Here is a 21,861-nt window from a genome sequence, read left to right on the forward strand (position 1 = left end):
AAACCAACAAAGATAGTAACTGTCAATTTGGATGCATCTATCGGGGGAGAAACAGCTTGGATTGGAGTCCGAGAAATCTGGTTTAACGCGAGTGTGAATTACACTGTTACTAAGGCTGTAATCCTTCAGAAAAAACAATTATTAGGGAGTAAGTGGACGCATACATGTCTATTCAGAAGTAAGTCCCATTAAATTCAATGGGACTTACTCCTAGGTGAGTATAACATTGCTGCCTCAACAGGTTTAAAAATCTCAGATTCTTCGGTTTAGGTGGATACTTCATGGTTTTAGTTCCTTGGCAATTGCTATTATTCATGTTGCTGCTTCAGCAAATCTTTATGTATTCAATTCATTTTCACCCCTGTTGTTGTTGTTCAGTCGTTCAGTCGTGTCCGACTCTTCGTGACCCCATGGACCATAGCACGCCAGGCCTTCCTGTCCTGCGCTCTCTCCCGGAGCGTGCTCAAGTTCATATCCATTGCATCCGTGATGCTATCTAGCCATCTCATCCTCTGCCGTCCCCTTCTCCTTTTGCCTTCAGTCTTTCCCAGCATCAGGGTCTTTTCCAGGGAGTTTTCTCTTCGCATTAGGTGGCCAAAATATTGGAGCTTCAGCTTCATTATCTGTCCTTCCAATGAGCACTCAGGGTTGATTTCCTTTAGGATGGACTGATTTGACCTCCTTGCAGTCCAGGGCACTCGTAAGAGTCTTCTCCAGCACCACAGTTCGAAAGCATCAATTCTTCAGCGCTCAGCCTTCCTTATAGTCCAGCTGTCACAGCCATACATTACTACTGGGAAAACCATAGCTTTGATTAGACGGACCTTTGTCGGCAAGGTGATGTCTCTGCTTCTTACTATGCTGTCTAGGTTGGCCATAGCTTTCCTCCCAAGGAGCAAGCATCTTTTAATTTCATGGCTACAGTCACCGTCTGCGGTGATCTTGGAGCCCAAGAAAGTAAAATCTGTCACTGCTTCCATTTCTTCCCCTTCTATATGCCAGGAAGTGATGGGGCCAGATGCCATGATCTTAGTTTTTTTAATGTTGAGTTTCAAACCAGCTTTTGCACTCTCCTCTTTCACCCTCAACAAGAGGCTCTTTAGATCCTCTTCGCTTTCTGCCATTAGGGTGGTATCGTCTGCATATCGGAGGTTGTTGATAATTCTCCCAGCAATCTTAATTCCGACCTCTGATTCATCCAACCCGGCATTTCTCATGATGTACTCTGCATATAAGTTAAATAAGCAGGGTGACAATATGCAGCCTTGTCGTACTCCTTTCCCTGGTGTATTTTACATTTCCGCTCTCTTCATTTCCTATTTTATTACTACTATACTGGACTGTATAGCCCAGGATTCCCCCACCTGGGCACACACACCACCACCATGTGCGTTGGACTACAACTCCCAATATGCTGGCTGGGAAATTCTGGGAGTTGTAGGAAACTCCTTTTTTTCTTTTTTTTCCAGCGGAAACAGGCAAATGATTGCATCCTAAATAATTTATTTTGAATATTAGTAGCTGCAGTAACGAGTGGCTAGATCACATACTTTACATGTCTCAGATTAAATCCCTGGCATCTCCAGATAAGGCTGGGAAAGACTCTTGACCGCAATCCAACAGCTGCTGCCAATCAGGGGGTGGAGAGTCAGACAATTCTGACCTAAGAGACGAATGATCTGTCCTGGCCTAAAGTAGCTTCTTATCTTTGTAATAATCCGCCCCCCAAATGAGGTGGTGGGGGGGGGGGTTAAGTGAAATAACAGGCTCAATTTATCACTGAAAACTTCCAAACTCCTTGTTCTTTATCAAGCATAGTTCAGCAAAAAATAAAGATCTTTCATCTCCAGATTCATTACTACAGGTAGCTTCATCGGATTTGTTTTGTTTTGTCCCTATTGCCTTTGCTTAAGAATGGCTGGGCTGCTGTACTTTCAGTAGATATTAAGCGGTACTTTTTCTGGTACGGAGTAAGCGTCGGGGAAAGCTTCATGCCAGGAAAATCTCCTGCCAAAACGTTTCTTAGGCTGCTGTTAAGGGAACACAGTAAGAGCCCTGCCTGGATCAGACAGACCCAAAGGTCCTTTCCACAGTGGCCAACTAGATGCCTCTGAGACGCCCACAAGGACGGCATGAAGGCAATACGTAGCCTTCCCTGCTCTTTACCCTCAGGCGGTATTCAGTAGCATAATTTAACTGTCTCTCTGAACATGGAAGTTCCACAGAGCCATTACGATTACTTTTTTTTGTTTTGTCCAATCCCCCTTTAAAGTAATCTCAGCTCGTGGGTACACGAGAACAGAAGAATCTGTCAAAACGTTGGCAATGGGCAGCCTTACGAAAAACGCGCAGCTCGAAAAGCCTGCGCTATGTATTTCTGCGCGATCTTAGGCACACTTGCTCAGGGGAGTGAAGTCGAACTCAAGAGCATTTTACTCCTGAGTAAACATGGTTGGAACCGCGCCATTATAGGGTCGCTTTAGAAGAGATGCCGTTTAAAGCACACCGCTTCAGGCCCCTTAGAGCAGCCGTCTCCGAGCCGGAGCCCACCTTTTGGACTGCAGGTCCCACTATTCCTGACCATTGGCTGTACTGGCTGGGGCTGATGGAAGTTGAAGTCCAAAACATCTGGAGGGCACCCTGTTGGGAAGGCTGCTTTGGAGGGTCTAGTATGGGTATATATGAATGCGTTATCTTCTCCCGTGCGCGTGTGTGTAGGTGTAGTAGCAGTGCACGCAGGAGTAGTGGTGGTGTCTTTGCACACTAGTGAGAGGTTGCTCCGAGACGAAAGCCCCAGGAGGGGGAGAGGAACGGAGAAGACAGCGGGGGCGGGCTAATGTCAGGGCGGGGAGAAGCAGGCAGGCAGGAGCCAGCCAAGCGCTGTGGCAGAAGGTGGAGGACCGAGAGGAGTAGGCGGCCTGAGACGGGCAGGGTGCCGGCTTTCCCGGCTATCGCGAGAGGCGCCGCTGCGAGGGGAAGGGAGGGGAAAGAGAGAGACGCGAGGCAGGCGGGCAAGCAATCGAGGAAGGGAGCCCAGCAAGAGCCGGCGGACTCCGCCGCCCGTAGCGGCCGCTGCTGCTGAGGGAGTCGCAGGTTGTCGTCATGGCGGGGCCCGGGTCCGGAGCGAGCGCCCAGGAGAAGCGGGCCACGGCGGCACGCCTGAAAGCGGCCCTCAGCCTCAGCGCTGCCGAGGACAGCGAGGCTGCCGGGGAGCTGCAGGCGCTCCTGGCGCGGGTGTTGTGCCCGGCGGCGGGCAGCGGCGGCGAGGCGATGTCCGAGGCGCTGGCGTGGTGCCGCTGCCTGCTGGCGGGCGGCGAGCCGTGGGACGGCTTCGTGCAGGCGGTCAGGGCCTACGACCCGGCCACGCTCTGCGGCCTGGTGTGGACGGCCAACTTCGTGGCCTACCGCTGCCGGACTTGCGGCATCTCGCCTTGCATGAGCCTCTGCGCCGAGTGCTTTCACCAAGGCGACCACGCCGGACACGACTACAACATGTTCCGCAGCCAGGCGGGGGGCGCCTGTGACTGCGGCGACGGCAACGTCATGCGGGAGGCTGGGTGAGTGACCGTGTGCGTGGGAGTGTGGGGCAGGGGCAGTGGCGGTGGCGGTGGCGGCCTGCCCGACGGGTAGCCAGGGGAGGACCCTGGGAGGAGGTCTGCTCAAAAGAACGCGCGGATCTGCCTCTTTCTTTCTCTCTCACTGTTTTCTGACTAGGCGTGCCTACGTGTTATTACAGTGTAAAAACCATAGTGTGTGACTGTGATCTGGGGGAACAGGTAGGTAGGGATGTGTGGTCCTGTCAAAAAGTCCGAGCCAGCCTTCCCAAACCTGGTGTCCTCCCTGTGTTTTGGAATTCAGCTCCCAACAGCCCCAGCCAGCATAGCCATTGATCAGGAGACCAAAATATTTGGAAGGCACCAGGTTGGGGAAGGCTGTCCTGAGCTAATGCATCATGTTTGTTCATCTGGAATAGCTGCCTGGCCCTGGTTCTGCATTCATGGCCCCTTATCTTAGGCAATACAGACAAAATAATTTTGCAGCCGTTTATAGATGTGCCTTACAATGCTATACATGTTTGTTCATAAGTAACCTCCTTGAACTTTGTGGGATCTCTCTTGTACTCTCTAAAGCACCATGCACACCGATGGTGCTATAGCAAAAGAGATGTGGGCACATTTTAGAATTTTTGTGGGATTTGTTTTTGCTGGAACCCTGGGGTCCACAGATCTCAGACAGGTGCTAAATAGTGGCTCAGGAAGATGGATGCTCAGCCCAGAAATTTGTTTTCAGTACCAGAACAGGAGCTCAAACACAAGTCATTTTGCATATGCATCTAGTTCTGAATTTGCCCAAGCTTTCTTGATGTCAGCAGCTTGATTTAGGAGCGGGTGGGTAAGGTTTTTTGTTGTTCAACTACAGGGAGTTTGAATCCCTTGCTGATTCCTGGAGATCTGCAAATCTCCAGATTTGATCCCCCAGGCCTGAGGTTCTGTATCTCTGGGTTAAAGGGTAACTGCTAGTATGCTTAGTAGTTTTGTAAATATATTCTTCATGCATGATCCTGTGAAAGCTGTGAGGATGATAGACAACCAGTGCCAAAAAGTAGAAAGTGGTGCATATTAATAGTACTTTTAAATACTAAAAATGTTTCACATGCATTATTCAGCCACAGCCCTTGCAACAACTCTGTAAGCTATGTCAGTATTATTATCCCCCATATTGCAGATAGGGGGACTAAAGCTGAGAGAGTACATTGCTGAAGGCCACCTAGTGAATTCATGCCAGAGGAAGATCTGAACTGAGGACCTCCTATTTGTAGCTTAAGGGTGCAATCCTGTGCACGCTTAGACAGAAAAGTTTCCTACAACTCCCAGTGTCTCTCCAGGCAGCCATGCTGGCTGGGGCATGCTGGGGATTGTAGGATTTTTTTCTGTCTTAAACATGCAGAGGATTGTACCCTTCATCTCCTTGTATGAGAGAAATATACATATGGGAAAAGACAGATGAGTGCATGCCCATGATCACACACTTTCTCTATATTAATTAATCTAGAATGGCAACAAACTCATGGTTTTGTGTTTTTACAGACAACCTACATTAGAATAATCACTCTCTTTTTATGTATGGAAATGTGATAATAAGTAACTAATCTTCAGTTTTTGCCCCCAACTCATACAGTTAATACAATAACAGTGTCCCAGATTATGGTTTGTAGTTTTATTAATGTATTTATTTTATTACATGTATTATTTTTATTTATTACATTTCAAATCTGCCCAATAATCAGTGCTATGTTAATGTGCATGTGCTGGGGTGAGTCTTGTAGATCAGATAGGCATAAGATTGATATTGCTGGTGGAAGGAGGAAGGGGAAGTCCTGCTGCATGAGCAGAAGTCCATTTGTGTAGCTTTGGATGTAGCCTAATGTGTATGTTAATGTACATTAAAAGAATTTGGTTTCCTTTTGTGCTTATATAATATATAATTATCTTCCTTGGCCTTAGACGCACACACGCACACACACTGTATGAATGAAGAATAGTCACCCAGGTAGAAAGAACTGGTATGTATGTGGGTGGTGGGTGTTAATGCATAGGATGCTGTGAGCCTCGTCAGATGTTCCTTTGTCCAGAATTCGACCCAGGGTAAGATTGGGAGAAGGCTTGTGCGTGCTCTCCCTTTTTCTCCTCAGTGCAGGTAGAAGGTAACTAGTAAACTGGGAGATCCCTGGCCGTGAGGAGTCATCTTGGGGTGTGTTCCTATTTCATTGCAGTGGGAGCCTCTGCAGTGTGGCTTCTTCTCATGAAGCTCTAGCAGTGTAGGAACCCAGGGTCACATGGCAGGAGTTGACAACACATTTACTTCCCATGCCAGTGATGCCCCATCTCCTTGAAGTAAAAATGTTGGTAACCCTTTCCACATGACCTCTTATGTTACTATAGTGGTATGTAAGGAGCCACACTGCTGCTGAGGCCACATAGGATCTGGCTTACTGCCCTATTCGTATTTCTCACGGCTGGGGAAATCCCACATTCCCTAGATTTTAGTTCCCTTCCACCTGTAGTGAGGGAAGAGTGGGAGGAATGCGAGAAAGAGTATATAAGTTGAAGGCCTGCTCCTGATTTCACTCCAGGTAGAATCCCAGGGCAAAGTAATACCTGAACAGATCATGTAAGCGAGTGCCCTTTCAAACATTCCCCTTTTTCTTCTATGGAGAGAACAGGAAAATGTGTGCATGTCATAGCATTTGAAGTGTGTTTGAAGTTATACTTGTGGTGGAAGAAAAACATTTGTAACTTCAGACAATAAAACATATGGCGTGCAGGAACTTTCGAAGTGGCCCTGAGAGACTGACAGTCGGTTAGGTTAGAGGGCCTTTATTAAGGAAGGGATAGAGAAAATTAAATTGGGTAAAGGAATAGAGAAAGCGGTTAAAGGGGTAGTGTTGGGGACTAGGAGATGGGCTTGAGAGTGGGGCTGGCTGTGAAGAAAGGATGCAGAAGGATATTAATGTAGGAGAGAATGCAGAGTATAGTATTACCTTTTGGAAGGTGTATCATGTACTCAGATTTTGTAGAAGCATTAGAAGCAAGGATGCCTGCTGTTGTTGGCATAATGGGCAGATGTAAAACTGTGGGGACTTAATTTCAGCTCCACAGTCGTACTGTTTTGGCAGGACAGAATGGTCAAGTGCTGCCAGAATATGGAAGGAGTAATTTGCTGTCATAGTGAAAGCATGTGATAGCTGGAGTCATCCTATCTCCTGCCCACATCTTAGTATGGATTGATATGAGAACGCTGAAGATATGCCAGTATGTAAACAGTTCTCAAATATTGTCTGCTCACTGTGATGGACACCGCCCATTGTTAGTGTGAATGCTGGAGAGAGAAGGCAAAGACAACTGTGGAACCTAGTCATTTTTATTTTCATGCATGAATGCTGTCTCATCTCACTAGGCAAACCTATAATTAAAATGCAGCTCTGCCTTATAAAGTGAAGAGGAAAATGGAACATAATCTAGTTGTCATAGTTTTCTAAAACAATGTTTCTTGGTTTGTTTGCTAAATTATCATGAGAAAACAACTTTTTTCTTTTTTCCTTTTCCGTTTTGGCATTACTGACATAACATAAATTTGGCAAGGTACCTTTCCCTTCTACTATATGTAATATTTACTCTGACAATGAGATAGGTGGGGAGAACATTCTTCTAATTTAGTGGTACTGTGGTGGCAATCTGCAAATGTGTTATGTGTACTTCTGGACTAGAAGTAGCAGTCTATTTTGGCAAGTCCACTATCACATTGTGGAAGGAAATGTGACAAATGTCAGTAGGGATCTTTCATGGATTGTGTACTATCTGAATGTGATACCTGAAAGAACTCAGGCATAATTCTCACAAACAGCAGATTAATTGGTAAATCTGTTTCTGGATTCTCCCATTTCAGAGTGCAGGGAGGAGCTCATATGGCTCCATACCCCCCACCCCCAAATCCTTGGACAGAACTTGCAGAAGCCAACATCACAGGAGCGGAGGTCTGCTCAAGTAACAAGACTTTCTCCCTCTCACCTCCCCACTTCAGCCCCCTGTGCTCCCACCAAATCTGCTCCAGAGGGTCCCCCAACCCTCAAATTTGAGAAATGACCAATTTGGTTCTTTTACATAGAAAAGACTAATTCAGTGTAGTGAGTTACATTGTGGAGGCACTAATACTTTTATTTAGAGATTAACTGTAGGTCTAGCTTGCTTATATCCAGACTATTTAATATTAGTATAGTTGGTATTTAAGATAAATCTTATATTTATATATTTTTTTAAAAATCCCATTAAAAAGAAATACTTGGTATCCACCCTGCTTCATTCATATTTATGTGGAGGGTGCTCTTTAAAATGCCAACTTCATCTTCATTGGCTGTAAGGAAACTACATCTGCTATGATATGTAAAATGAGTTTTTAAATAACCTATATAAGGGAAAGTTTATCAGAAATCAATTATGTAGTTGTGAAATTTGCTTTGACAGTAAACCTTCAGGAATGTGTCCCTATCAGGAGAACAAAAACCATAGGTTCTCTCAATGTTTTATTCATGGAGTATGTGCTGGATGCACCTTGAGCAGAACTCTTCATCCAGGGCGAAATCGACATAACTTCTTCAGTGTCGTAACTAAGGATGTATTTTGCAGCAGACCTTGAAGTGAAGTGTTTCTTCAGTTATGTCTTATGGGAGATTTTATATAGACACAGTTTGTGATCACAGTAGCAAATAGTGGGTTATTTAACCCACGATTTGAGGGGCTGTGCACGAGCCCCTTTGTAAACAACCTCTGATCAGCCCCAGAGGTGGTGTGTGTGATGTGTTAATTCAGACTGCTGGGTTGTTTTAGGGGCTAAACAACCCAGTGGTTAACCCATGGTTTGTTATTGGGCTAACTGCTGGGTTGTTTAGCTCCTAAAGAACCCGATGGTCCTGCATGTCACTCTCACAACCTCCAGTCAGAGGTTGTTTACAGAAAGTGGAAGTGGCTCGTGCATGGTGCCCATCTCTGTGACATGTAAACTGGCTCATAGACTCTGCCCCCTGAAAAGCATCCTAGAAATGTGTAGGGCACCTATTCCCTCAAGAAATCATTGAGAATACCTGTGGCTTTTCTTGTTGTGTTCCTATGCTTTGCTGCTTTAGGAATAGCCCTTCTGTTGTTGTTTTAGTAGGGTCAAGGCAACACACTTCTCTTACTAAGACTCTAAATTATCTGCAGATTGTTTGATTTCATTTTATGTTGAACTTGTGGTGCACCTGTTGTTTTGGAAGAACCAGCCCTGCATTTTGACGGTTGATAAAAACACTACGTAATCGCCATACATCTCGCTTTCTCTTTCACTTGTCCTGAAGCTGCAGCTCTACTTCTGTTGTAGTATTTACAACTGGAAATGTACCTTTATTGGGGTGTTTCATTGTATTCTAAATAAAAGCATTCTAACAAGTGCTGGAAGATCCAACTGTCGTTTGTTCTGTTGGCACTAGAACAGCCATTACAGATGTTTCTGTGGCAGGTATATCAATCAGCCATTACAAATGTTTGTGATTAGAGCTTTTCTTTGGTCTGTGTTCCCTGCTTTTCTAAAATGTATGGGATAGTTCTGCACTATGTGCTGGGTATAAAGACAAAAGCAGAGGAAAATCGTATCTAATAACTTTTTCAAGCATACGAAAAGTGCAATCATTCATAAAGCAAGCATGATTTCTGACAGTGCACAACATCATTACTGATCACAGGGCATGTCTGTTAAGGCATGAGCCTTAGCTTCCAATTTTCTGGCTTTGTGGAGCTTGAACCAACATGAGATAGCCTTAAGTCTGGTCTTAAACTGGAAGGTTTTTTTGATGATTGAATTTCCCTGGTTTTTAAGAAGGAAATTTATTATTATGACATTCTGACAAAAACACAAAGTACAAAATACTAACAAGTCATTAACTGAGTAGATGTGTACAAATGAATAGATATGTCTCTGTATGTTGCGAATAACTTACTTCTGAGTAAGCCTGTACAGGATTCCAGCATAGCTTTTTTTCTTTGCCAGCATAAGCTTTCATGGAGTAGAAAACATTGGTAATTTTTAATCCGTTGCTCAGAGTTTCATCAAACTAATAAAAGGTACACCTTTTCGTCAAGGCTAAATAATGTACATCAGTAGTTTTACTCGGAATCTGAAATATATGATATGCAACCTGCAGCTTGGAGTAAAAAGTACAAATGTGTCAATTTTCAGCACTTTTTAACTTGCTGTATCTGTGGCAATTAGTATCAGATCAATTTGATATTTTGCACAATTGCAGACCTCATAAAGGTGAATTATGGATGCCAAGTTTCAAGTTATTAGCTCAATATTTGTGATTTCTATAAGCAGTAGAATTTTGGGGCTTATCATGGCAGAACGTTCTTTTTTCAACTCACCTTAACTAAAAGGGCACTCCCATGCCCCTTTAATGAGAGTTGGGTTCTTTGTGACATCCTTGATCTGTTCAGGGGAACAATGGATAAGAATAGTTTTCTGCATACAGTAAGATGGCGTGAACAGGTTTTGTACTGTAAGGATATTGTCACTCTCAGTAGTTTTGGAATGCTCTCCCTGGAGAGGGCCACCTTGTACTGACTTTACTGATTTTCCGGTGCCAGAAGACCTTTCTGTTCTCTCAGGCCTTTTAATTTTTAGCTTGTTACTCATTTTACTCCTAATGATATTGTGATGATTAGCAATATTTATATACTGCTTCTGATTGAACAAATCCTGAATTTGTTTTAAAGCTGCATTTTAAAATTGCCCCCTTCATGTTTATGTATTTTTAGATTTTTTAGCTGCCTTGATATTTATCTTCTGCTTTTAAAATATTGTTAATGCTGCTTTCAACTTCATTTGTTTATAAGTGATATTATTGTTTTTATTATTTTATTGTGTTTATCTTTATTATGTATGTTGTCCTGAGAGCTTTAGCTGTGGGGCAACTCATAAATGGAATAATGAATGAATAAATAAAATTTTCTGTAAGATTTAGATAAGGAGGAAAATCTAGTTGGGAGGTAAAATCACCTTTATGGCTTGCTGAGAATAAATATGAAATATGCTAAACCCATTTTGAATGTTTAGGTATATGTTTACATACACAACTGTAGGGAATACAGATGAAGTAGTACCTTTCTGTTCTGTATTATTAGGTGTCTGGAAATGTTTAATTTTGAATTAATTTGTTTACAGGTTTTGCAAAAGGCACCGAATAAAATCAAGCTCAGAAGTTCCATCTGTTCCAAAAGATCTGCTGATAATGTCAGAGCTAGTTCTTCCACAATTCATCTTCTCTCTTATTCAGTACTTAAGGGAAGGTTATAATGAGCCAGGTATGCTTAATAATATTCTTGGATAGTCTCACAGGACGGGTTCCTAACACTGATAGTAACTTTTGTTTTGTTTACTTAAGAGGGGTGATAGGCCATTTAGTTTTCAAGCTAAGTACAATTTCAAGCAATTTGGTGAATTGCAACTGAGTGCTATTTCAATTAAATATGATGTGAGCATAGTTAATGTTTTCAGTGAAGTTGATGTAGCAGGATTCTCTAGAGCCCCCCGCCCCCCAATAAGCAACTTCATGCATTTTACAAAATGGGAGAAAAAGCTGAAGTCCTAAAGTAAAGAAGATTGATATACAGAGTGGGTTGGGAGATGGGGGTGAGTTGGTACTTGGTGCCTGTTTGGCTAGAAACACTGAAAAGGATAAGAGAATAGTTTGTGGTAACTGTTCAGTGCCTCCTTGCTGAAGTGAAACATAGTATTTGGGGATTTTTAGCTTAGAAAAAAAGATGAGCCAGAGGGATATGGTAGATGTGTATAAAATTATGTATGGTGTGGAGAAGGTGGTTAGGGAGAAAAATGGCTCCTTCTCCCATAATACTAGAACCTGAATGGTAGAAGATTCAGGACAGATAAAAGGAAGTGTTTCTTCACACAGCACATAGTTGAACTATGGAATTTGCTACCGCAAGATGTAGTGATGGCCACCAACTTGAATAGCTTTAAAAGGGCATTAGTCAAATTCATGGAGGATAAGGCTATTGGTGGTTACCAGTCATGATGGCTATATTGTTACCCCCAGTATCAGCGGCTTCCATATAACAGTTGCTGAGGAACATGAGCAGGAAGGTGCTATTGCATTCATGTCCTGCTTGTGGGCTTTAAACAAATCAACTGATCCTCAATATAACAAGGAAACTTGAGATAAGAATATATATAAAAAGTAAATACATGACACCAAACAGGACTAGCTGTAACAGGTAGAAGTACAAGGTCTCAAATAGATTGTGGATCAATGTATCTGAAAAACACAGCCAGGTGTGGTAACAATACAATTAATTGCAGAAAAACTCTGTGTAGCAAAAATGTAGATATGACAGTACTGCAAACACAGAGCCAAAATAGATGATAGGCAGTTAGTAAACTTGAGAAATACAAATGGTGTGACATTTACCATGGAAAAATAAGTGATTTAAACAGTTAGTGATAATAAATAACATACATTTACCTTTCCGGTAATTACAATGATCTTTTAATATTAAGTATCGCTTAATATTAACAATGGTGAATATACTGGTACAGAAATTTGGAGCCTGTTTTAAATCAGTCAATGAGAGGGCCAAATACATTTCCTGTGGAAGGGAGTTCCACAATGAGGCTCTGTCTCTTGTGCCCACTAGCCTGATGGACCTTATCGGCGAGCTCGACAACAGGGCTTCCATGGCTGATCTTAAGGGTTGGGCAGGCTCATATAGGTGCAGGAGGTCCTTCATCTAAATCCAAATTGTTTCAGACCGTAAAGGTAACAACCAGTGCTTGAATTGGGCCCGGAAGCACACTGGCAGCCAGTGCATCTGGTACAGAATCAGTGTTACATGTTCAGATATTTGGCCCACACGAGCAACTGGGCACCTGCTTTCTGCACCAATTGATGCTTCTGAACCATCTTCAGAGGCAGCTCCAGATGGTAGTCTAATCTGGATGTAATTGGGGCATGGATGACTGTGGAAAGGTCTGCTCCCTCCAGATAGGGGCATAGCTGACAAATCAACCAAGCTGATAAAAGGTGCTCCTGGCCAGTGACACCTCCATAGAGTCCAGTAGAACTCTCAAAGCTTTGCGCCAAGCCTCCTCAGGGGGAGTACAACCCCATTCAACACCAGTCATACATATTCATCCAGATCACCAGATTTCCCTACCCACAGTACCTCCAACTTATCCGGATTACATGTCAGCTTGTTTGCCCTCATGCATCCCAAAAGTGCCTCCAGACATGCCGGGAGGCCGTGGAAGACTTGAACTTGACCTCTTCAAGTTTTCCACAGCCTCCTGGGACTATTAGGTGGAAATGAGGTAGAGCTGCATGTCATCTGCATATTGATGACACTTTAGTCCAAACTCCTGGATGATTTCTCCAAATGGCTTAATGTAGATGTTGAAAAGCATGGAGGACAAGATGGGACCCTGAAGTATCCCAAAGGCCATGGGTTGGAAAAGGAGTCCCACAGCACCCAATTCTGGGTTCACCTCTCCAGAGAGCACTGGAGCCATTGTAATTAAGTGACCCAAAAGGATACCATGGTTAATGGTATCAAAGGCCTCCAAAAGGTCCAGCTGAACAGGATCATGCACTGTGCCACCAGGGTGACCAAAGCCGTTTCTATTTGAAACCAGGTTGGAACTGATCCATGTCAGCCAAGACCACCTGAAGAGATGTGACCAGTCTTTGTCACATACACAGAGGTATTATAATCAGGTGTACAGTCTAAATTTTTAGTTATAGTAATGGAATAATGTGGTTGGTGAAGTGAGAAGATACCAAGTAATTAGAACAGTTTGACTAATCTTATGCAAACTGTTTCCCCCTTAGTTCTTGATCTACCATCAGAAAAAGACCTTCAAAAAGTCCTTCAGATATTGGAACCCCACATTTCATTCTTGGAAGATCTGACAAAAATGGGAGGAGCAATGCGTTCAGTCCTTACTCAGGTTTTGACAAATCAGCAATTCTACAAAGATCTTAGCTCTGGTGAGTTGGTATTTTATTTTGTCTGGAGGGGTTTTCAGTATTAACCATGTGTTCTGTGCTTTTAAAATCAGTCTTGCCTGCCTGCTTGCTGTTGCAGGAGGAGCAGAAGTGCTGTGGGCTGCACATTTTCTCTCTCTTTAGGCTTAATGGAACTGGAAGAAAAGCATTGAAGTAGTATAATTTTTACAGAAATTATTTACTTATTTAAGACAATTTATATCCCACTTTTTGACTCAAGGTTGCTTTTAATAGATTGTAATATACACGTGCACAGACAATCCAGAAGTCCTTAGTCCTCTGCCTGATGGGACCAGAGCATGCTTTCCCTCACTACTGCAGTCTTAGAATCCTGTATGGCACTACACTGTCCGTTCTCCTGCTGAAACCATCAAAGCAGCAGCCAGTCTCAGCTTTAAAGGGCCAAGAGGCATAATGCTGTACCTGTGGAATTGAGCATGTAGTTAGTAGAGGATGGAGTGACAGATATAATTGCATCTCATCTATTTTTCTGCATGTAACTTTTTCTCACCCAGGTGAGCACATCATGAAAAAAAAACCTTGATATTTTTGCATAAGTAATAGCTGAAGAATGTGGCAGTTCAAATCTTAATAAAGACATATCAAAACGTTTCACCCTTAGAGTTTATCCCTACATTAGAACTTCAGTATTTTGTTCACTTGGTTAGATCTTCATATCCCATTCCTTTCTATAGTTTATAATTATATAAAGCCTTTCTGGATTGTCTGAAAGTTCCCCAACTACATTCTAGACTTGGTGGAATAATTCCAAGGGACAGGAGTGGATGAGTGAGCATGCAGCTTTCAAAAAACCAAGTAAAATAATTAAGGAAGCAATCCTATGGCCCCTAGACAGCGTCTGGGGGACATAGGATATTTTGGATCTCTGGATCTGAGGCTGGAGACAGCACTCCAACCTCAGACCCAGGAGTCCGAGCTCTCTACCCGTTCTCCTGCCCCTTTCACAGCTGGTGTGGAGAAAATCACACTGGCTGCCTGTATGAGCTCGCAAAAGGAAGCTCTTAGAGGGGTGGAAGGGGGCATGCCAGTGAGCAAGGAGGGGAGGAGATTGGGGACATGGGATATGAGCTGACACCAGCCTCCTCCCCTCCCCGAAGCCTGTGCTAGACGGGAGAAAATGCCCATCCAGCTAAAATGGAGAGCAGGAGACACGATGCACCTCCCACTCTGCACTGGATACTCGTAAGCCTCCGAGTTCGTAATCTTACGAGTACCCAGGGCAGATCAAATAGGATTACACCCTAAGAGTCACAAAATGGCAGGGCATTTGGTGCAAGTGAAGACCTAGCTTTGCTTCTCTTGGTTTCAAGGGCTAGATTAGCATTCCTGCTCCTGAGTGGTACCATGTGGGAATGCTCAGCCTTTGAGAATTAAAAAACAGCTAAAAAGACACAAAATAGGGTAGGCATGGGAGAGAGTTATGGTATGACTTATTGTTAGTCATGATATCGTCACAGTCTAAGACGTGTCTGTGGCATGTGACCACAATTACACACTCTGCTCACAGTAGTTGCAGGTGTGCTACCTACAGAGGAATTACATTTTCCTGGAAAAATATGATATTCACAGGTGGAAAGCACTACCTGAAGGAAGGTAAATGGATCCTATGCATCAAATGAGTAATGGTGTATTAGTTGTGTGGAAATGCTCTTAATTTCTTTATAACATGGGCCATTTATTGTGTAGTCTGCTAGTCACTGTATCATACTGTAAGCACTGTTTCCTAGAATGAATGTTTCTCTTTGAAATATATTTAAGGTGGTGGAGAAAATGCATGTGCGAAGAAAAGTCATGAAAAATACCTTGTAGCTCTGAAAGGTTCTGGGCTGACATTTCCTGAAGATAAGCTTGCATGTGGAGTGCAGGAACAAGCAGCTGGAACCAGCACTTCAGGAATTCAAGGTTTGTTCTAAGAAGAATTATATATGAATGTTCTTAAAATTAAGACTTGAGGCATTTCCCAGTATTAATTTACATGGCATGTTAAAATGTAGCCACTTCTGAAGTGGCTTATAAAATGTAGTTGAAAATGCGTAAGTACTAGGAACAAAAAGTATATCAGAACCCTTATTCAGTTTCCAAAATTTGAGAGTATCTGCATTCTTACATAGTAGAACTAAATTGCTGTGGAAGTGTTATGTCTCTTTACATCTGTTTATTAGCAAATATAGCATTTTGCATGACCACATAGTAACTGTGACTCAAATAGGATTTCAAAAACGGCATGCATTTGTGCATTGTTCTAGGCACTGGGCAGTATCCAACTGGGCATTAGCACTAATGTAAATTATGTTGCACTAGCATAAAGGACTTCTAGTGCAATGCCAATAGGGTTAGCTGTATCAGTGGGTTTTCCAGGGAATCCTGTCGGGCTGGCTAATGCTACTGGCCTTGCACTAGAGATCCCTTATGCTAGCACCACGTAATTTATGTTAGCACTCATGTCCAATTGGATCCTGCCCACAGTACCAAGCCAGAAGTAGCACTTCTTTAAGGGTTTTGCATTTTCCTGCTAGACTTTACTTTCACATACTGTTAGGTCTAATGCAGGCCTTGCTTGAATGTTTAACCCAGACTTATATGTGGATTTTGTTTTTAAAATACAAGTCTGGAATTTATTCATTTGTCCAGCTATGTGTGAATTATAAAGGATATTTAAATTTTTAACTTCACAAGGTCTTGCAGGTGCTCCACCAACTTCAGGGCAAGGTGACTCTTCAGATGAGGTGAGATTCCTTTAGGAGTAAAATAAAATATATAATCTTGTGTGAAATAAATTACCTTGAGCCTTATCTTGCGTGTCTTTGCTAACAAGTGGATTGGTTGTTTCAAGGCTATATCCATTATGTTGAAAATTTCTCTCTCTCCTATATTTGCAGCTTTCTTCCACTAGGAGAGTTGTTGCTAATACTGCTTTCCTTGAACTAATTTTAGCAACACTGGGAATCACAGTGTAGATAGCAACTTCTGGAAATATGCTAGCTCATTACCATGTCAATTTCACTTGTGATGAACAGGTTCTAACTAGTGTTATGCTAAAAAGGCTGTATATGTCTTCCTAGCTCTCTTGTGTAGCTGAGCTATTAAGGGCAATAATGAGTTTTTTCTCTGATAGGTTCCCTTGTAGAAAGTTCATAGGAAAGGAATATTTACTTGTAACAGGGCAATTCTGAGCTTGTTTACTCAGAAGTAAGTCCCACTGAGTTCAGTGGGGGCATACTTCCAGGTAAATGAGCGTAGGATTGCCATTTAATTCTCTCTGTGTGTAAACTATATATGTGCATTTTAAGACAGAAAACAACACAAAAGCTCTTTTTCCCTTATAATATATAAATGGATGGAGATTACTACATTTTAAAAGTTTTTTAAAATAATAGTGGTAAAATACATAAATATTATTCTTTTTCTTTTAATAAAATCTTGAATGTTACAAGAAAAGAAAAAGTAACATAAGGATTTACAATCTTACAAAATAACTCTACAAACCATTTCTACATTATATTACTACCTCAGGATCCTACTAAAGTGGATAATTTACCAATAAAACATCAAGAATCAAATTATCCCCAGTAAAGAATAAGGTTTTATCGCATTTTGAGCCTTATTGTTCCAGTACATACTAAAGGCTCCGTCTCTCAATAAATGGATAATTTTGTTGCCTTCCTTCCCTTAATTATATCAGTAAGTTTTGTCATGTAGTTCTCTTTTTTCCCATCCTTTAACAGTAGTCTGACATGCAGAAATTTAGCCAATGAAACTTTCCCTGGTGTTGTGATTAGTGCTAGGACAGGCTTTACCAGCTAAATTTCTTCATCTCAGTTGTTGTAAAAGTTGCCAGAGTAGAGCTGGTTAAAAGGAAGTAACCCTGTTTGAAAACCATTGTTTAAAACCATTCAGATTTGAATGGTTCAACTTTCAGATTTTAATTGAGTTTAGAAAAGTAATGTCCTGCTGGCTACTTCAGACTAGATTTCAGTTGAGATTACAGAAACTTTATGCGTTTATAACATCTGCAAAGGATTTCTGGTTCCTGCCAAACTGTACTTAAACAGATGTAGAGGGGAAATAGTTATTTGTTTATGCCCACAACAATTAGATGTTTGCTGTCATCTGAATGGCAGAGTCTGCTATGCTCTCAGCAGTGGTATTTAGAAATTCAATATTTTTCGAAGTACTGCTGCTATACTTTCACTTAAAAGGAAAAAAGAAAGTTAAAAAAATTAAGTGAGGGTGAAATTAATTCTCTACATTCAGACAAATTCTGAATGATGCTCAGACACTTTGTGCTTTACAGTTTATTGTGAGAAAGATTATACAATGATCTTTCTGGATGGAGGTGAGGTGTGGGGTAGAGGCACCCTGGTTTTATGGTGTTCGGAAGGAGAGAATGCAAGATCATTTCAGTGCAAGATGTACAGTTGGAAGATTTTTTAAAAAGGAACTTGAGTACATTGGGGAGAGGTACAGGAAATGAACCTTTAAGTGCCTTATACTTTCTGTTGACTAGATTATTTCATTTTGCCTTTCATTTTACTGGACACAGATCACTAAATAGCATACTAACCCATTTGTGTGTGTATCTATCTTAAATTGATATAAAATACATATTATAGACAAGCTTATTAAACCAAAAAACATATGGCTGCTTATTTCCTTTATTTCTGGTTTGATTCTCTCCTGCCTATTTTGCCAGCCTTCAGAGCAGTTTCATTTTCAGGCTGCTCTTGCTAGGCACCTCTGTTTCAGGGCAGACAGCAGTGCAAACAAGCCAGGAATAAGCTACGGCTTTGGGTTCAGACTTTACAACAAGCCATGGTTTAAACAAGCCAAGCTTCATAAGCCAACAACAAACCATGGCTTCTATGTGTGGTTCAGCTGATTAACAAACCATGTGTTGTTTTCTGGGATGGGTTTGGATATAACAACAAGCCAGATCTCAACAAACCACACCATGGCTTAGTGTTATGTGCAGACCAGACCATTAAGTCAGATCCACTTGCATATACAGTCAGGGCCAGAAATATTGGAACAAGGATAACTGTTTTGGCAGTTGGCCTCTGTACACCACCACATTGAAATTGAAAGGAAACACACCCAGATGGGAGCGAAGTCAGGACTTTCAGCTGTAATTCAAGGGGTTTGACAAAAGTGGGGCACTAACCATTCAGGAAGTACAGCCAGTGGCATACACCCCCCCCCCCATCATTGGTGGCTCATAAGTAATGGAACAAATGGCTGACAAGCAGCTGCATGGCCAGGGGTGGCCTGTTCCCTGGGTACCCCATGACCAATCACGCAGATAAAAGGCCTGGAGGTGGTTCTGAGTGTTACATTTGCATTTGGTAGCTGTTCACTGGAACTCCCAACATGAGGTCCAAAGAGGTGTCCGTGTGATTGAAGAAGGCCATCATTAGGCTGAGGAAACAAAATAAACCCATCAGAGAGATAGCAAAATCAGTGGGAGTGGCCAATACAACAGTTTGGAACATCCTGGAAAAGAAGGAATTACCTGGCAAGCTCAGCAGCAGCAAAAGGCCTGGCAGACCACGGAAGACAACTAAAGTGGATGACCGCAGAATTCTGCTCATGGTGAAGAGGAACCGTTTCACAACATCTAGCCAGGTCAAGAATGCTCTTGCAGAGGTAGGCATGTCATTGTCAACATCTACAGTCAAGAGACAGCTTTATGAATGTAAAAACAGAGGCTTCACAACAAGGTGCAAACCAATGGTAACGCTCAAGAACTGAAAGGCCAGATTAGCCTTTGCCAGCAAACACCTAAAAAAGCCTGTCCAGTTCTGGAATAAGGTTCTTTGGACTGATGAAACCAAGATTAACTCGTACCAGAATGATGGGAAGAGAAAAGTATGGAGAAGGAAAGGAACAGCTCATGATCCAAAGCATACCACAACATCTGTCAAATATGGTGGAGGCAGTGTTATGACATGGGCATGTATGGCTGCCAGTGGAACCGGGTCACTGGTGTTTCTTGATGACCTGACTGCTGATCAAAGCAGCAGGATGAATTCTGAAGTGTATAGGGCTATACTTTCTGCTCAGATTCAGCTGAATGCTGCCAAACTGATAGGACGCCACTTCATACTGCAGATGGATAATGACCCAAAACATACAGCAAAAGCTACCCAAGAGTTTCTCAAGGCAAAGAAGTGGGATGTTCTTCAATGGCCAAGTCAGTCACCTGATCTCAACCCAATAGAGCATGCTTTTCACTTACAAAGACCCACAAACAAGCAGCAGCTGAGGGCAGCTGTAGTAAAGGCCTGGCAAAGCACCTCGAGGGAAGAAACTCAGCATTTGGTCATGTCCACAGGTTCCAGACTTCAGGCAGTCATTGACTGGAAAGGATTTTCATCCAGGTATTAAAGGCGATCCTTAAGTTTGAAATGACTTTGGTTTGTTCCATTACTTATGAGCCACCAATGATGGGTGTGTGTGTGTATGCCACTGGCTGTCCTTCCTGAATGGTTAGTGCCCCACTTTTGTCAACCCCCTTGAATTACAGCTGAAAGTCCTGACTTCGCTCCCATCTGGGTGTGTTTCCTTTCAACTTCAATGTGGTGGTGTACAGAGGCCAACTGCCAAAACAGTTATCCTTGTTCCAATATTTCTGGCCCTGACTATATAATTGTTGTTGATGCATACTTGTCCACATAGTTTAAGTGATGTGTATATGCATAACGCTTATTAATAACTGCAAAAGCAAAATTTAAGCAGGACTATGAGGACTTTTCTGATAAAGAATATGTTGTTAATAATGTCAGTGTTGTTTTAAAGTATTTTTGGAATATGGTGCTGCGGTTATCAAATGTTTCCAGAGCACTCTGTTTACATCTTATTTTTCTTTCAAAAGCATAATTACAGAGCATAAGATGTTTTATATTTATCTACTTTCAAACTCTTCCGTTATCTCAGGAGGATCAGGATGGTAGCCAAGGTGTGGGAAAGCGCAAGAGGGTGAAACTAAGCAGCAGCACCAAAGGTACATGGCAAATGGTTGGGTACTTTGTGTTTGTATCTTGAGGTAACCAAGCCTGATAGTTTTGAACACTGTTGGCTGGAGCAAGCAATATGACAAAAAAGATTGCGATATATGCTAATGTGAAACACGTTCACCAAAAAATCTCTGCTACCTCCATTGTCTTCTATTAATTGTGTTTGTGTCCTTTAGGTAGGCAGTAAATTTCTAACATGTAAGATGAGGCTTGAGCAAACATCAAATAGTTTCCTGAATTTTTAACATTCATACATGAAAAAGGGCCATAAGACCTGAAAAGTGTAAGAATTTATAGAAGCAGAAAAAAAAATAGATATGAATATTGTAGGTTGATCATAAAGATTCTGGCCATGCTCCTTCCCTACACAGACACAGTGCTCATATGCAGATGGATCCCCATAGAACATAATAGATCTTTGTCCATCTGAACACCCCCCCACTTCTGTGCACATGCACTCATGGCCCCTCAGTACATCAAGCCATTACTGGGGATGGGAGGTCTGCATCCCCCCATATTACTGTCTGTCTAGACCTCTCCCCTCTGTTCAGTGAAGGAACACAATCACTCAGCATCCTTTGACTGAGTGGAACAGGGAGGGTTAGGCAGGGATATGGAAAATGCATACAGAATTCCCATAATGGCCTAATGTGATAAGTGCCCATGAGTGTTCATGTGCCAAGGGCGGAAGTTGATAAGGAGACTGTTCGTGTGCAAGCGGTGGTGCACCTTCAAGGAAAAGGATTTGCAGTCTCTATGTTTCATCACTTTTGTGTACTGCAGCAGTTTCTAAAGGCAGTATCTTTTAGTAAAGCAGTGTTGATGCTTTGTTATCAATATTATTGTTGTTGTTCAGTCGTTCAGTCGTGTCCGACTCTTCGTGACCCCATGGACCATAGCACGCCAGGCCTTCCTGTCCTGCGCTCCCTCCTGGAGTGTGCTCAAGTCCATATTCATTGCATCAGTGATGCTATCTAGCCATCTCATCCTCTTCCGTCCCCTTCTCCTTTTGCCTTCAATCTTTCCCAGCATCAGGGTCTTTTCCAGGGAGTTTTCTCTTCGCATTAGGTGGCCAAAATATTTGAGCTTCAGCTTCAGTATCTGTCCTTCCAATGAACACTCAGGGTTGATTTCCTTTAGGATTGACTGATTTGACCTCCTTGCAGTCCAGGGGACTTGTAAGAGTCTTCTCCAGCACCACAGTTCGAAAGCATCGAT

General features: G+C 42.5%; 1 protein-coding gene across 5 annotated transcripts in view; it reads left to right on the top strand.

Moving 5' to 3' along the window:
- The first annotated feature begins 2,894 nt into the window (after window positions 1-2,894).
- UBR3 (ubiquitin protein ligase E3 component n-recognin 3) overlaps window positions 2,895-21,861 on the top strand; it is a 128,863-nt gene continuing 109,896 nt past the window's right edge. For 4 of the 5 annotated variants that reach the window (XM_084812492.1, XM_084812511.1, XM_084812520.1 and 1 more), the window contains exons 1-6: window positions 2,895-3,557; window positions 10,753-10,892; window positions 13,433-13,591; window positions 15,389-15,532; window positions 16,307-16,356; window positions 20,564-20,630. In XM_084812492.1, the coding sequence (XP_084668618.1) occupies window positions 3,103-3,557; window positions 10,753-10,892; window positions 13,433-13,591; window positions 15,389-15,532; window positions 16,307-16,356; window positions 20,564-20,630 (1,015 nt within the window). In that variant the 5' untranslated portion in view covers window positions 2,895-3,102. The remainder of the gene's footprint in view (window positions 3,558-10,752; window positions 10,893-13,432; window positions 13,592-15,388; window positions 15,533-16,306; window positions 16,357-20,563; window positions 20,631-21,861) is intronic. The other variant, XM_084812502.1, reaches the window with a different exon arrangement.

The sequence above is a fragment of the Heloderma suspectum genome, chromosome 1 (genome assembly GCF_057233095.1).
Source record: "Heloderma suspectum isolate Gila_16-S chromosome 1, 16-S_ref, whole genome shotgun sequence".
NCBI lineage: Eukaryota > Metazoa > Chordata > Lepidosauria > Squamata > Helodermatidae > Heloderma > Heloderma suspectum.